Below are 17,105 nucleotides of genomic sequence, written 5' to 3' on the forward strand. Positions count from 1 at the left end.
ATTGGATGAAAATTCTTTTAACTTTTAAATATCTTTGTTAGAATGTCGTGATCAGTATTCATTTAATTTCTCTCATATAAATTAATATTGATAAAGTTTATAGCGTTTTAAATGTTAGCAAGTATAGATGAATGAATCATGATGAAGTAAATGAATGAATACACAATCAAATATCAACCAGATGTTCAAGTCTTCTAAAGTTTCTTATCGCTTCAAAAATTTCTTAGACAATTGCTTAACAATGATAATAATTAGTTACAAAATATTCTTCTTTTGAATTAAGAATTAAAAGAATTGTAAATTTTCTAATTCAAGCTAATCACAGTTAGAAAAAATGGTCTTACCTGGAATCCACTTCCTCCGCAAGTTTGAGAGCACTTCGACCAATCGGTCGTAACCCATTCGAACACCAGAACATTATCCGCAGCTGCATTATAAGTCCTTCGTTTAATTATTGAACCGCTTAAACATTATCAAGACAATGTAAATTATGAAATACAATCTTACCTAATACAGCGAGTGATTCTACAGCGGGATCTTTTGTTGTATGAGCTGTATCGGCCTCTCCCGTTACGGTGGAGGTCAAAACGTTCGCGGGCTTATCTCCATCAGTTGAACGTTGCCCTTCTCTGAACACCTCTTTTAGATTGACTGAGAAGGCCTTTTCTATGAAGCCACCAGCGTGATCCTCTCGATTGCGAGATAAGTTTCTTACGTTCTCGTCAGGATTCTCCCCAACAACACTCGACCTCCGATCATTTATCAACGTCGAGTCTTCTTTCGCTCTATTTTCCAGATCTCTAGTAGTCGGAAATCGCGCGATTGTATAATCCGCCGTGTGATTTTCCACATACGGCACGATTTTCCGCTTATCCAACTCCTCCTCGAACGCGTCGCCGTATTCGATTGTCCTGTTCGCGTGGCTCAAACTACGACGATTCGACTCCGGTATCCTTAATCGATCTTCAAGACTTCTAGATACCATTGTGGAGGTGACGGTCGATAGATCTTCAGTTTTCAAGTTCCTATAAACGTCGTGATTGATGGATTTATCACTTTCGTCGGTAAAACTGTCTGCCTCCTTGAGAATTTCCTTTTTTGTGCTCGAATCTTCAACATAATACACGTCCATTCCGACGTTTTGTGAAGATGTGACAGACTCTGTCGTGGCTCTACTTTGGACGTGACTTTTGGACGTGGTACTCCACTGATCTCTGTAGTCGTGCCTCGACTCTTGCCATTGTCGTTTCACATTTTTTAACGACTCCTCGATATAATCGATGTCGGGCTTCGTGGTAAGCTTGGTATCAACTTTATCCATTATATCCGACTTGACGCCGTCGCCGTGCTGTAACCCGAATAGAGACTCGTCCAGATCGTAGGGATCGACATCGATAAATATCCGCTCCTCATCTGGACCGAAGGTCTCGTCCGGAATGGCTGTGTTACGATATAAATTGTCAAAACTATTCTCTACACTTTGATACGTGAAGTCGGCTTCCCTGTTAGACATTCTATGCTTCGTCGTCGCCGTCTTTTTATGTCCGTCCTCGACAAATGGCGTGGAAACGGTCTTGCGACTATCACTCGTGGCCATTTCGCTGTGAAACGGCCAATAGGCCTGTCATAAAGCGCGTTAATATTTAACATTTAGATTTCATAGTACGTAATGCTGAGTAAATCGTTGATAATTTAGCTACGGTGGCAGACAGACACACAGGCGCGCGCGTTATAACTCCGTCAAGTTATTCACAAATTAATGTCTTACCTTCAGGCTCGATATTAAGTAGCTCAAGTGCGGTACAAGAGTAGAAGCACTTGATGGAGCAGGTGATTCCACAGATTCTTGATATCCCGGCTGATTGATAGTCAAATATCGAATAACCGACACCGAGGAAAGTTAGTCCAGGAGTGCAAAGCAAAATACAGAACCATCACCAGAGAATTAGTTTGACGAAATTCATGCACATATCATTTGTTAAGCAATGTCAAGATACACGCAATGAATTATTGTAGCGAGAGACAATCTTGACAGTAGAGTGTTTTTTCGCGTACCTGGTTGAGAGAGGTAACAGTATGCTCTTTGTGCATCATCGTGGCGTCCGATGGAGTGGGACTGGTTTTCTGCTTCTTTTGATGCGGTTTTCTTGTTGGTTTGCTCGGAAACGCACGTTCATGGCTGAAGTCTTCACTATCAAAACGATTTCCGTAGGCTGCTACAAAAAAGAAACAAGGTTGCGTGTGAAGCTAAAATTATTAATTTAAAAAATTAATAATAACATCCATTATTTTTATAATCTGAAATTTTAACCTTATAATTTAAAAAATTTATTAGATTTTTTAAGTTTTAAAGCTAAAAGTGATTAATAATATCATTAGTTCTAAAGCTAAAAATCTTCAAAATCTGTTAAATTGTTAAAAATCTGAGATTACAACCTCAGATTTTAAAAATAATAGATATTATTAATATTATTAATAATTTTTTAAATAGAAAAACAATTTATTAAAAAGTTTTTCAAACTCTTGATTTATAATATTTCGAGGTTGAAACAAATTGGACTGCAGTTTTCTATATCTATATTTACAAATGAGAAATTCGTATAGTTAAACAATTTTATCGATAAAAAATACATATTACGCTTACCTGCGTGATCAGTGTATGGACTTTCGCCAGAACTCGCCGGCGCAGAGTCGAGATTCGCGTTTCGTTGTAGGTGAACGGAATTGCCGAGTCGTAAATATTCCTCGCTACTTATCTGCTCTTTAGAGCGAAATTTCACTATCAACTGCGTCTCTGCGTGCGAATTTCCCGCTGGAAAAAAAATTATCAGCTCATTTTTCATAGGAACATGTCGAAATACGGATAGGAGCGTGGCAGGCGAGACAGATCGCTTACCAATACAAGCGTAGACTCCCGAATCCGAGGTAGCTATATCGATTATCTTCAAAGCTCCCTTCCTACTGATCTTGTATTTTCTCGACTTTCGTATTTCCTTGTTGTCTTTCGTCCATATAATCTGCGCTCTGACAATGATAATGCATTTGTAATTATCTTCCCCGATTCGCAGCTGTACGAGATAGCATCGCGCGTTTGTACTTACTTGTCAAACTTTCGAACGGGACAGCGAATTTTGATAGAAGGCGTCCCTTGAAAAATCTGGGCGACTCCGCCAATTTTCAGGTCCACCTTCGCATTGATATCTGTTTGATTGTACGTCGTGTTCAAGGTGGTGATGATCGGTAGTGTGCTCGAACTTAAGTCCGAATCGTGGCAGGCTCTGGTGTTACAAGGTTTCTCGTTAGCTGGCTTTTGAGTCGGGCATTCGCGTTCTTCGCGATTCTGCTTGCGACCTTGCGCCATTATCTGCTCGCAAACTACATCTCGCTTCTTCACCCCGCCGCCGCACGTTTTCGAGCACTAAAATTATTCATTTAATTCAGGCCTCCTCGGAGAAGTTTAGAGAATTTTAGAGAGCACGCACTTTATCTAAAGTACAATACACATACAAATCAAGTTATAAACAGGATATATCGCTATCAGATACTTCAAATCCTGGAATTTCATGCGGACAGCTTCAGTATACAAGCTTCATTGATAGAAAAATGTAAAAATTAATTTAAAAAATGACTTAAATTTTCCAAAATATTCATGCATAATTTCTCTGGGATAACTATCAAGAGTTTTACAATCTCTTTTCAAATCAAAATATGCAAAAAGTTTTTCACTCGAGTGGATTCTTTCGTGTTATTTTAAAAGTTTCGAATGAGGGAAATGATTTAAATCACTCCGCAGTTCGTGCATGTGTAACAAAAAGCTTTTTCCGCCGAGATTGTTGAAAAGCTTCATACAAACGTGTACAAACATACCTTCCCCCATTCTCCCGTGCTCCATTTGACAGGACAATCCAGTACATTGCAGTATCGTCTGTCGGCGGGCGGTGGTTGCGGACACATGTAATTTGGAACGGGCACTGCTTTGCCGGTGCCGTGTGTCACCTCGTGGATACAGGTAACGTCACGTGTCTGTATACCAATACCGCAAGGGCTCATGCAAGTAGAGAATTCGCTATAATTCCACCTGCGGGCACAGACGATGACACATTTTGTCAAAAAAGATCGCGCAGGGAATTGCGTCGTAACATTAATTAAACTTTCCTCAATCGCGTTTCTTTAACAAGTCACAGAATTGCACAGTAACATATCTTATAAACAATATAAACCGTATGATAAAAAATTATTTGTATTTTTAGTATTTAAATAGATAAGCCGATAAACAATTTTATGAATTCAAAAAATAAAGCGAGCAATTTTTCCAAATATTTATCGTTTGTAACGTATTATTGTTCGCGTTTAACAAAATATTCATAAAATTGTGCTAGATGTGTTTTTTTGTTGTTGAAAAGATTATATATTTAACGAGAAAAAAATGCTTATTATGAGAAGGCATTAAAGTTGATATATTTAATAGTGTTAAGTACTGTGTGTGTCAGTTAAGGGTCCCCAATTTACGACCCGGAAGCCGGATCCGGCCCCCGCGAAGTTTTATCCGGCCTGCCAAGAAATTTTGACGAATTTTGACCTTTGGTTCAGCAGTTCTATTGTCACTGCGTCGAACTTTTATAATGTATAGAAGAATTTTAAAATAAAGATGTTTTGTTTTTATACGAATTTCAAAAATAAAATTTATCCGCCTCTCTCTCAAAGATTTAATACGGTCCTCTTGACGAAGAAGATTGAGAACCTCTAGTGTAAGTCATTAGAATATTATGGCAGTCCAAAGATACTTGGTGATTAGGCTAATCGAACATTACGTAACGCGCGGTATCTCAACATTTAGGCATTAAGCTGATCGATATCACGTAGTTATAGCGTTGCTTTACCTCGGAGGACACGGATGGTCGTTACAGACTCGTATCCTCGCCTCCGGCTTCGTTTCCGCCGAGCATAAAAGCGGCATCACCGTTTTCCCGGTGTCGTCCCGCACGCAATTTATAATAAGATCTTGAACACCTATAGAGAAGAGAGAAATATATGTAGATATATAAACACGCGCGCGATTCGCCATAAACGATAGATAATCCGTTCAGAGCATATACGCTCGTCCCTTTGTATCGCGATAGTCGACACAGAATAATCTTAATACGATTATATCTGAGCGCTGTTAATTGCACAATGACATCGGGACGATTTTGTCGGGCTAATTAAGAGCTACGTCAATGAATTAAATTCGTTTCGCTATAATCCTATTCAATAAACAATTAATATTGGCTCTACACAGTACTCTCGTTTACAAATATCGTGTCAAACATTGAAAAAAATAAATAGTAATGAGTTATTAAATCATTTTATTTGTTCGAGATGCGCCTATAAATTTAAACGTACGAAGAGAATGTTCCGAATAACAGATATAATGAAATGTATAATACAAATAATAAATATGATATAATAAGATATAATAAAAATGCATATGCTTTACTATAATAAAAATATAATAGCGATTCTTTGATTCTATCTGAAAACTTAATAATTTAAACACACAAAATCTTGATGCGCAAAATTAAATCCTATTCGGGGGTAAGATATGAGAATTCGCGTATACTTTTAGAATAAATTCGATGATTTTTCATTTTCATCTTAAATGTTTATTAACGTAAAATTAATGCGTTCGCGACGAGCTTCAGCGGAAGCAATTCATCATTTAAAATCCATATGTAACGGATTAAGAACCTGAAATCCCGGACCGCCCGGGGCGGTGAAGCCCGGCCTCTTATCCGTCCGGTCCACCCCGGGTATATTATCAAAAGCAATCTTGGCGAACAATGGTCGTTCGATCCGTTACCTCCTAAGCAAGTTGCGCTGCAGGGGGTGTAGCCAGTTTCCTTCCACGAGTACGTAGTTTGCACGTCGCTACCCGGGGCGACCTTGATACCGCTGTCGTAGCCGCCTCCGCCGGAACTACCGGACGATGATCTACTGTACGAGTCGGTCAGGCTCGACTCGGCGTATCCGCTCGTGTCGCCGATCCTGTAGGATAGGCTGTTCTCCAGCAAACCGCACGGCTCCATCGTGCACTTCTCCGTCTCGACCGGCTTCGGGCCGGAGCACTGGCTGTCCGGCAGTTTGGCGATGGTTTGGCTGAACTCGAGGAATATCTTGCAGCGCACTTCCCTGTGTCTGACGCCCTCGCCGCAGGTAACGCTGCAGGGGGACCATTCCTCGGCGATAAACCTGAAAAACCGAGGTCGCGGATTGAATATATCCCCGAATTCGCGTAAGATAATACGATGGGCGGACGCGAGCTCGTCCGGAAACTCCGGTAACTGGGATTTTGGGTCACCAGAAAGATGAAAAATGCGATGGTCGTCTAAGATTTGATCATCCATTTTTGGTATGAGCACTTGAGAGAGATTTAAAGCGTATAAATTATTCTTTATAAATATATGAGTATAAAAAAGTCTAAATCTTTTTCTGTTAAAGAAAGGTATCTTCGCGTGAATGATATAATCCAAATTTAAATTTTATAAAATTGGAAATGCATATGTTCATTTATTGTGTGTGTGTGTGTGTGTGTTAATTCACAAGTAAGTTCCGCGCTATACATAATTACGGATTCATTTCATCTGAGAAACTAATAGTATCCACGATATTTAATTATTTTATCTATTGCAAGTAATTAAGAATCACTTACGAATCAATACTTATCCTGTTTTTTAAATATAAACATTCAGTTTGTTAAGTAAAACGGAACTTATTTATATCTAAAAAATACAATAAATATATTTAATAGTAAATAATTTAGGTGGTTTTTTAAATACAAAAATTTATGATATAACTGGTACTCTCATAAATATGTATACAGATTTTATTACAAGATTTAATATGTTTATTCATACTAAAAATACTGAAATAAAAAAAAGACTATCATGACTATGTGTAAGTGAGCGCAATTAAACTTTTGTGTCCTCGTTTATCCTCATATATAGTAAAATAAATCTGTGACAGATGAAATCGGATTGTGATAACGAAAAAGTAGAATAACGCGTTATGGACGCGTACGGGGGGAATTGTCAGAGAGTAGGTGCCATATAGAGAGAAAGTTATAAACGCTGACTGAAGGGAATCTAGGTCTAACATCTTATGGAATTTTGCTACGGTGGTAATGGCTGTTCTAAAGCCGCTGCCATTGTTCTCGAATTGCGATCGATGTTACATATCCCGCGAGAATTGTAGCGAAACGGAAAGTTTATACGAGCCGAGATCTTGATGAATTAATCGTTTAGTGGCTGCCCCGCGGACTATCTAAATTGGATTTTAAATTAGATCAAACAAGATATTTATAGTTATTTGTTTCTTCACATTTTCCATAGGTTACATTGAAAAATAAAATAAAAGTATAGTTATCTATTTATAACCAGCAAGATAAATTCGCGTAACGCTATTTAGTAACGCTATTTCGATCATAAATAAATTATCTTATATCAACGTATATCTCATAGATGTTATTATTGGCTAATGCTATTATTAAGACATTCAATTTTTAATTTACCAGAAAAACTTAAAAAGAAAAGATATAATTTTACATCAATGTGAAGATCAATTTTGATCACCTCTAACTCGAGATAAATTTATTAATAGTCTGATGTTCTAAATTAGAATTATATAACAATAACTAAGAGAAACTTATGTGTATAATTGTTGCACTTTAATTTAACTATAATAGTTACTATCTATATGATTAAATCATTTCCGTCTAATTTTTTTATTTTTGTATATCCGATTGGTTTATTGTTATATTAAATTATGGTTACATCAGATTGTACAGAGCATTGCAGTTATTTAAAACGGGATTAACAAGATCTGTAATGTCGACACATTGCAAAACATTCGAGCGAGTTAAAGATACTAATAAATATATAGACAGTGTGTACATGTATTACAAGATGTATGAGAGTACTTACGTCGATTCGGAAGGTATCGGTTGGTCCATCAATTTCTCTGACACTGGGGATAGCGGATATGGCTGCACTAGGGGCTGTGTCATACCGTCTCCATCTAAATAACATTTCGTATGCCATCTCATTTTCTATGCATATTCCTTGTGAACGCGATAACGTCTTTCAATAATTTCTTGAGTTTGGCTTGACTTTATAATTTGCTTGACTTGGCTTCTTACGTTCTTTTCGTACAATGAAAGACATCTAATCTTACGAGAAAGTTTCCGCAATCCGCAAAAATTAAAAAAAAAAAGAAAATCTGCATTTTTGCAGAAATGTAACGCATGTGAATCTAATCACATAGCTATTTTTTTTATTTTGTTAACAAAATGATATAATAAATCATGGTTTCTTAAAGTATAATGAAAAATGTCAATAAAAAAATATTATGATACTGAAACTCTCTGGAAATTAGTATTCCATGGAAACATAAGTGAAAACTAAAGGCTTAAAATCTGTTTATCTCGAAGTATGAGAAACCTAAAGAAGGGTTAAAAATAATATGCCCTTTTCATAAATCATACGTAATAGATAAGAGCACTGACAAACGTTTTGTAAGAATTGTAAGTTAGTTACACGAGTTCTTAACAGCTCGAGGCTTAAATTTCATACAGATATACCTCTATTTTCGTGTAATCAGCTTAAGGAATATCGCGTATGAATTTTCAGATCGTCGCTTAAAGGACGTTAAATTGCCGTTCGATCCAATATGAGTTCAGACATAACGCAATTACATGTGGGACATGCGACGTTCGTCTTGCATTCCTGCTCGGTATGAGGGCGTTCCGCGGGGTCGCAGTCCCTGGAGATGGCACCAACACCGTCTCTGCATTCGATCGTCCTCGTCCGTATTCCGATGCCACAGGTCACGGAGCACTGCATAAATAAAAAGTTAAAATGCACACTTCGCGTAGAATTGTAATAAGAGATGCAATGTGGACCGATAAAAAGCGAGGAATAATGCACGCGGCTTATGAAAATAGTAGTAGAGAAATTCACACTTAAAGAGATCAGTTGTATGTTAAACAATCACGTTTATTTGAATGGATTGATAGAAATAATTAATAGTATAAAATATGTAATAGATGATATAATATATAATGTAATTGTAACGTAATAAATCACGTGAGTGATTTAATGATACGAGTTTACATTGTTCGCGCGCGCGAAGACAATATAAACATGAGACATTTCCATTTTGTATATATTCTGTTGTTCCATTAAAATCCTTTTCTTATCAATATTTTCCTTGTAATTTAATAAAAAGCGAAAGATAGTTAAAGAAGTTTTATAATTTGTAATTTGTTTTCCGCAATTTAGTGAGAAAACAAGGTAAGGAAAAAGTCCGTTTGACAAGGATAAATCAGAGGGACGAAATTCGAGACTGCGTTTTACTCCGAAAGTAAGAAAAGATGCAATCGAAACTACCCGCGGCGCATTAACGACGTGGCAACTTCGTATAAAACACCACATTCCAGGGTGGATTAATGCCGAGGCGCAGTCTAATTTAAAATTCCGGATTGCCATTTTCGGTTCTCATTTCAGCAAAGTCGAAAAGTCTTGTTCGAGGCATGTTGTGTCCTCGAAGTTTCTCGCTCGCGATGAGACCTGCTAAGAGAGGCGAGGAAGGAATAAAAGGAAAGTATCGAGAGAGAGAGAGAGATGGATGTAAGAAAAGCAATCTAAAGAGAGAGAGAGAGAGAGAGAGAAGGGGGGATGGAGAGAGGAAGGAAGAGATGTAGAAGAGAAAGACAATGAAGAAGGAGCTCGAATGTGAGAGCTATCGTTCAGGAAGGTGGAAAGGTGACACGAAAGGAAAAGCGGAAACCTACTCGACTTGGGTACCCCACTCTTTCCTCCGTCTCCCTTTATCCCGTTCCTCATTCTGGGTTCTTCACCTTTCTTCATCCTTCATCTCCCTCCGTCTGTCTTTGCTTTTCACGGTCGGAGCTATATATAACTCGGAAAGAGCCTCGATAGCGAGGAGGGGGGAAAGTGCTTTAAGGAGCCTTGTGCTTTCAGTTCAATATTTGCATGGCTCCTGGGTGCTCACAAAAGAGAGAAATCTATCAATTCCTGTCTTCTAGCGGCGCTACCCGGGCTACCCCGCGTCCCGCAGCTTTGGATGAAATCATTATCGTTCCACGCTGACGGGCGCGCGCGCGCGCGCGCGCGGGAGCCTTTATGTATCGCTATCAGAAAGAGCACCATTCCGTGATGCTGTTCGGTTTTCGAGAGCGGACGGGAACGAACTGTATTGTGTATCGATCAGAAATGAAGCGCCGTAAATCATGGGCCGCGCACACTTTTGCGTGCATATGACTGGGAAAATTTACTCGCTTTACCTGGTATTCCACATACATTGGTCTGTGTGCGAATGAACGTAATGGGAATGCGATTCGTTATTCGCACAAGACAAACAACGTTTGTCTTCGAAAGATAGAGATGTATGATGCGCTGCGATGCATTTATACTAATCGTGCAAATATGCTCATTCTACACATCGGCCAAGACCTCATAATTTTAAATAAGCGTTAATTTATCTATTTGTAAGAGTCTATGTTTATTAAAAATATAAACATTTTTGTGTTAGAGATTATTGTAGTATATAACAATTTTACGAATGTAATATATTTTTAATGAAACAATATCATAATTAACTTGAATAAGATTTTAGTATTGCCTGATACTTTCTGGGGAATTTTTAAAAAATTCATTATTCAAACAGGTTGAGGAAGAAATGAGAAACTTGAAAAGAGCTCATGTATGAAACAATCTAATATTAGTATCGTAGTACATGATCAGTGATCAGTGAAATATTGCGTCTTACGCGCGGCGTATACCGCAATAAATACACATCTAGTGCAACGGGCCGCATTTAGCGACCTCATGAATAAAGCATGACGTCTACATTCCGCAGGGAAGTTGCGGAGATTTTTCCTTTCACGTATCTGCCAAGAAACTTTAGTTCGCTCAAGAGACGGGAAGCGTTCACGAAAACTCGTACGAACGCCATTCTTTACTGTTATCTTTCTGGACGTTCATCGTCATGTTCTTATTTATGCAACAAGATTGCATTCTCGAGGATCATGAGAGGCTATTTTACCCCAGAGCGGGAATTCGCAATGCGTAATGGACGCGAATGGTTTACAATTCGTCGAGATCTTCCAACACAGAAATTTGTCACCGAGAATAAAAATCCGGGTCTTTTCTACATTTCATGATGATTAAAAATATTATCTATGTATCTATAAATATCTCAGTAATTTAACGCGCATAGTGGGCAATCTTGGAAAAGTTATAACGCTTATTTAATACGGACTGATGGACGATTTGGAAAATAACAAAGACACTTTGACCTCGATCCTCGAACTGAATCATTTCGTGCAAGAGCACCGTGATTCAAGGGCCGAAAGGTGCAACCAACCGTCTGGAGTTGGACGAATTCCAACTAGATAAGTACCGCACGTTGTCAGACATGTAAAGACGCGCGACACTTTTATTGCGGAATAAATTTGAATAACATTCTAAGAAAGTGAAAAATGTCTGATGGTGATTTTCAAAGTATATCTTTACAGCGGCGGGGCGGCAATTCGTTTCGTGTGTCAAAGTGTCCGGCAACACAATCGTCGTAAAGTTCGACGTGTAATTCACGGCCCAGGTTTGTTACAAGATAAAATACGAGGTAGGCATATGTAACTTTCAGAACGTTCTAATTTTCGACGAGGTTTTCTTTCAATTTGAAAATCGCGTTGCTATTGGTTATTTCACGGAGCAAACTTTGGGGCAATCAGAGCGACTCTTGGGAGGGAACTAACGGCACGACGATTCGTACAATGAAAATTCTGGAAAGCTTCCAGGCAGTGTATCGATTTTCGGAAGAGGAGGAGGGTGTAAGTGTCTATCTTGACAAGAAACTGGACCAGAGAGAAAGAGAGAAAGAGAGAGAGAGAGAGAGAGAGAGAGAGAGAGAGAGAGAGAGAGAGAGAGAGAGAGAGAGAGAGAGAGAGCGAGAGAGAGAGAGAGAGAAAGCGGTCTGTCGAACGTTGTGCCAGAAAACTTGCATAGATGTCAGCGACCCGTTCGAATATGAGGCAATATGTACCGCATAGGTATATACACTGCGTACAATACGTGCCCGTTTCAACTGCATGCATGCGTTCGCACGCAGGCTGCGACGAAACATTGGTAAACGAAACATGTATGTGCGTTCCGGTTACCGCTGCATAAATTTATCCCGAGCTCCCTATGTTTTATGCAGACGTTTTATGATAACTCTGGCACATCTGCTCTCCATAGATCTTTCCTTGAACGTATCTCATAATCTGCTTGGTTACATTTCGCGGTTGATAGACGCAAAAATATTATCTTTTCATTCTTTTCAATTAAAACAATGTTAATTCTAATTTTCAAGTCAAAGCAAGGAAAATTTGTGCAGCTCGCTCGCGGAAACAGATCTAATTTCGGATAGATTATTCCAGTTGCTAATCTAATTTTATCCTAAATCAGATCGATTCTCTTTTTAAACGCATTTATATTTTTATGCCCCCCCCTCCCTACACTTATGATGAATGAAAATGAACATGAAATATACGCTTGTGTCGAGAGAAAAGAAAAGAGCAAAAGTAAGTTAGCAAAGTGACAGGAACAATTCTTCCATGTCGTTACCAGAACAATTCAAAATTATCTGACGAAGCAGAAGTATTTGCAATTCCGTTACTGACCGCCAACACGATAGGCGTGTATTAAATCTCGAGCGTGCCGAAATCAAAGTTCTGGAATGCCTCCAGAAACTATCTCGATTTTCGGTCAGTCGAAGGTATACAAGAAACCACGTCGGAACATCGTGCCAGGGACCGAAAGCGCTGAAAACGCTCCGCGGGCGCCGCGGAGTCGTTGCGCATTGGTAACGCATCGTATGCTTGCAGCCCCCGATATCTGAATCGCATTCGTTACGGAAAGATCCGAGGCGATGTGCAGAGCGTTAGCTGCAACGACGTTGACCCTGCCGCCGATGCGACGATCATATATCGACGATCGAGCTGTCGATCGCGAGCGTGTGTATACCTATACATATGTATACTATTCGCATACGCTGCAAGTGCACGTGCGCATGTTTCGCAAGTAACTTCATTGAGCCACGTGAGCTTTTTCTTGGCAAAACGTTATATGGCTTCCGTTTCCGTTTTTTTCTCTCTCTCACTTCGTTTCCGTTTTTTTTCTCTTTCACTCGTTTCCTCGCGCACGCTCCTCTCCGTTTTCTTCATCTCCGTCCCTTTTCGAGGCCACGCTCGAAGATATAGCTCTCGAAGAAATGCTTGCCGGCAAATGTGCGTTACCTGTTATATTGTCTTTCCCGAAAGTGGTAATTTTATTTTATCCGCGTAACCCAGAATTTAAAGGGCGACGAACTATGATGAAGAATAATATGGAAAAGAGGATTTATCGACTCGTTTCCTTTTTTCCTCGTTTCTCCGTATTACGACGTTGATGTATAAAACAAGGAATTGTTCGTGTAATTGTGCCATACGCACTTTTCTCATCCGGCAAGAAATGCCGCTGCTCGTTTCTCGCCATCGCTCTTAAAAGAAAGCGATATCTTACTTCCCTGCGCAAATAATGCAGTAAGAAAGATTTTTCTCTCTATTAAGTAAATTAAATACGATAATAATTTCTCTTGTATACAATAATAATAGCTTAAATTATTCTGAAGCATTATTCGCGAATTGTTCGTGCTGTATCCGAAACGAGTATTTTTAGGGAAGAATATGTAATCTTCCATCTATTTATATCTCTCCATCTATCACAGTATCTCAATTTTCTCCTTCAAGCCGGTAAGAAAGCTCTTCACACCGGTACAGCGTCTCCCTTCTTTTCCCGTTAACTTCTGCTTTGCTATGGAAAGAAGGGCAACGCGGTTGCCTTTCACCAGGCCAGCCGAGGATTTTGATGGAACGGGGTGGTCGGAAAAGAGCTGTGGGGGAGGGAAAAGAGAGCGAGGAGCGCGGGGAGGCAGTTGTTTGGAGACTAAATTGTCCTGTTTGATGTTGGTGTCTGATGTGGCCTGAAGCATCCTCAAAGAACTCCGCGTGGAAGAATATGGGGCTGGCGGGCTTGGGCGATGCCGATGGTAGCTCGGAGAAGACGTTTCGCGCGCGGAGAAAGAGAGACGAGACGAGTCTCGGCGCGTATATGCTTCCCTTACTCGCGCGGTTTAGACGTAATTCGTATACACGGTAGGAGGCAGGGCAGTGTTACAGTCTGGCTCCATTTTCACGCCATATCCCTGAGCCAAGAAACGTTACCGCATTCTCTTTCATACCGCTGCCTGGTAAACGGATTCTCCACGACGCGACGATCGATGTTCCGCTCGGGCGATTCGCGATTCCTCGGCTTCGAGAAAATCCGATTTAGTCGTCGGGCGGACGACGATGACACGGCGCGCGCGGCAGCGCGAATGAGAGTGCCGTTTTATCCACGCGCTCGTCTGCCGCTCGATACAATCATCTGTGTTTAAAAAAGAGCAAATGTTTTCTTTTTCTGTCCGCGCGGGGCAAAAGTACGGAGCCTGTTATTGAGTCGTGATGCTCTTTTTGAGAGCATCTTGAACGTATATTACAGCCGTTCCTGCCGAGCTAATAATTTTTTTAGTGCATGCTGATATTAATGTGTATTTTACAGATATATTTCGTCTGTACTTCACGAGAATGTGAAAGATATGGTATCTCTGACTTGGATTAAAGCAAACCAAACGCGAGAATTTATTTAATACAATTTAATATAGTGTATATTATTAGTTTTAACACCCACGTAACGCTATGTATATTTGTTTTAAACGTTATAGAAGAAAATAAAAATGTGCAGCGCGAAATGTATGTAAAATTTGCAGAACTCGGTTTCCATTTATTCAGACGAGGGATCCATGCGCTACAAGTGGAAACTTTCAGCGGGTCGGTAAAGGATTAAAATATATTTTAACGAAGGCATCCCTCTGACGCGTAAAGCGGTAGAAACAAACAAATTGCCTTAATCAAGAATGAGAAATTTATCGCATTCCATGTTACGTAAACGAGTTGTTTGCTCAAAATTAAACGTAAACTAGATTATATTTGCGAGTTGATCCATAATTCACGCTTGAATAACATACTTAAATCCGATTCCATTCGGATCCAATTCGCATGTTGCTCCGTGATTTTTAGCAAGTAATTAAATATCAAAAATTATATCGCAGATTTATTAAGAGATTACGTTGCCGTAATTAGTGACTATTTTGTGAAAAAGACGGATTTAAACAATGCAAGCGTACAACTATAGTACAAATATTTTGATCTCTTGTAATTCCTTGAAAAGCTTTAGAAGCAACCTAAAGTCATTATGCGGAATAAGAACCGAATAATTAAGTTTTCTCTTAATGTTTAATTTAAACCGAAGAAGAATGGGGTTTATTAATATGTTAGGCGATTTATTCTACTTATAAGAGAAACAAAAATAAATTGTTCAAGCAATAAATCGTTAATCGATCCAATGCGAACAATAAAAGAATCAAGTATAAGAAAAGTATCAAATCTGACGTCTTTTGTACAAATTAACTTTGAAAACTTCCGCTATCTCTATCAACGGAAAATCTTTACGAGCGTCATCCTCGTCGGACACAACTTTATCTACCTCTAGCCAGTCCGTCGTTCATGTGCAATTACGACGGTTATACACACGTCTTTTCGTGAAAATCGCGTTCTCTCCGTGGAGAAACGGAGATACGTGGACACGAAATCGCGATTGCGGCAAGAGAGAAGGGTCGCGTTCTCGTGTAATTCGCGTTGACGTATCCATCGCCACAAGCGCGCATCGTGCAAATCGCGCGCAGTTGTTAATTTGCTTTACCCTTAAACGGCCACCGGATATACGTTGTAACTTGTCGAAAAGGGCAACGGATGGAAACAGAGTTTTATAATTAGAGGCTTCCTTGCCGCGCGCGTTTATGCCCCAAACGTGTAAGTAATAACCCCGCAATCTGGATTCACAGATAAATTAACGCGTGCTTTGCGAGTAATGCGCGCACCGCTGTGATTATTTGAGGAACCTTTAATCTGCTAATTGTTAGATCTTCGAATGCATCAGTATATATATTCAAGCTAAATCCACTGATCTTAGTGGTTTCATCATTTTATTAGTTAAAGTTATTTCTATCTATTGTTACTTTTTTAGAAAAATCGATAAATAATCAGATTTAAGCCAAAATAAATCTACTTCAACCAGTCAGCAATTAAGGGTATTTAATTAGAATTCTGACACTTTTTTTAATCATTAAAAGTTGTTATTGAAATCGCACACAGTATCGATCATTACGATCTCTTTCACTCTGTCTAAAGATTATATAAAGGAACAGATTGTAAAAACTGGCTTGAAAGTCAAATAATTAAAGAAGACAAAATCACAAGAGATCACTTTCTGAAAATCTTACATTAATTTAGCGTCTAACTTGATGCGTCTTTGATAGGTAATAAATGATCAGACAAGCTGTGGTAAATTTAAAAGCACAACTTTGCCAGGCACAAGTTATTCGAATCGGTCATTTCGTACGCGTAACAACCCAGTAACATTTACGCGGTGGGTAAAGGGAGCGTGCAAATCGTGCACAACCATTAACCCTGTTTCCATCTGGGCAGTACGTTTTGCAGTAAAACTCGTAGTTGAGATAGCGAGCCGTGCCGTGCTCTCCGCACGTGTGTGAGTACGTGCACACGGGTGGATAGGTGCGTGTGTGTTCGTGTGCTTGCGACTGACTGGACCCTGCACGTGTGCGCACCTAAATCCGTGATTGTGGCGAGAAGGCTTAACGTTTTCGCTCTTAAATGATACGAGAGCGTTTTACTCGCGTAGAATCGTATGCACTCTCACCTCGCTCCATTTATCGGTCTCCCACATCGGGCAGGACACGGTGTTGCAGGTCTCCTGAATGCGCGGTTTGTGCGTGCTGCTACACTTGTGGTCGGGCAGCTGTAACGACAAGGATTTCATATTATTATTATTAAAATTTAATATATGATTGCTACAATTTTAATAATTAGATGTGAGACTTAATGCAAGTGTACAAAAGTAAAATATCAGAAA

The 17,105-nt window shown here is 39.4% G+C and overlaps 1 protein-coding gene across 3 annotated transcripts in view; it reads right to left on the reverse strand.

Moving 5' to 3' along the window:
* The window catches only part of Nolo (ADAMTS-like no long nerve cord), a 184,998-nt gene that overhangs the window by 3,447 nt on the left and 164,446 nt on the right, over positions 1-17,105 (reverse strand). The window contains exons 9-21 of one of the 3 annotated variants that reach the window (XM_077399691.1): positions 16,893-16,991; positions 8,729-8,870; positions 7,959-8,052; positions 5,840-6,228; positions 4,881-5,010; positions 3,868-4,078; positions 3,102-3,418; positions 2,897-3,024; positions 2,645-2,812; positions 2,056-2,213; positions 1,769-1,858; positions 508-1,621; positions 345-427 (exon numbers count right to left, since the gene is read on the reverse strand). In XM_077399691.1, coding sequence (XP_077255817.1) covers positions 345-427; positions 508-1,621; positions 1,769-1,858; positions 2,056-2,213; positions 2,645-2,812; positions 2,897-3,024; positions 3,102-3,418; positions 3,868-4,078; positions 4,881-5,010; positions 5,840-6,228; positions 7,959-8,052; positions 8,729-8,870; positions 16,893-16,991 — 3,123 coding nt within the window. Of the gene's footprint in view, positions 1-344; positions 428-507; positions 1,622-1,768; positions 1,859-2,055; positions 2,217-2,644; positions 2,813-2,896; positions 3,025-3,101; positions 3,419-3,867; positions 4,079-4,880; positions 5,011-5,839; positions 6,229-7,958; positions 8,053-8,728; positions 8,871-16,892; positions 16,992-17,105 lie in introns of all 3 variants that reach the window. The other 2 variants (XM_077399600.1, XM_077399774.1) reach the window with 2 other exon arrangements.

Source organism: Temnothorax americanus, unplaced genomic scaffold (genome assembly GCF_048541705.1).
Source record: "Temnothorax americanus isolate GAGA-0224 unplaced genomic scaffold, ASM4854170v1 Scaffold1, whole genome shotgun sequence".
In the NCBI taxonomy this organism is placed as follows: Eukaryota; Metazoa; Arthropoda; class Insecta; order Hymenoptera; family Formicidae; genus Temnothorax; species Temnothorax americanus.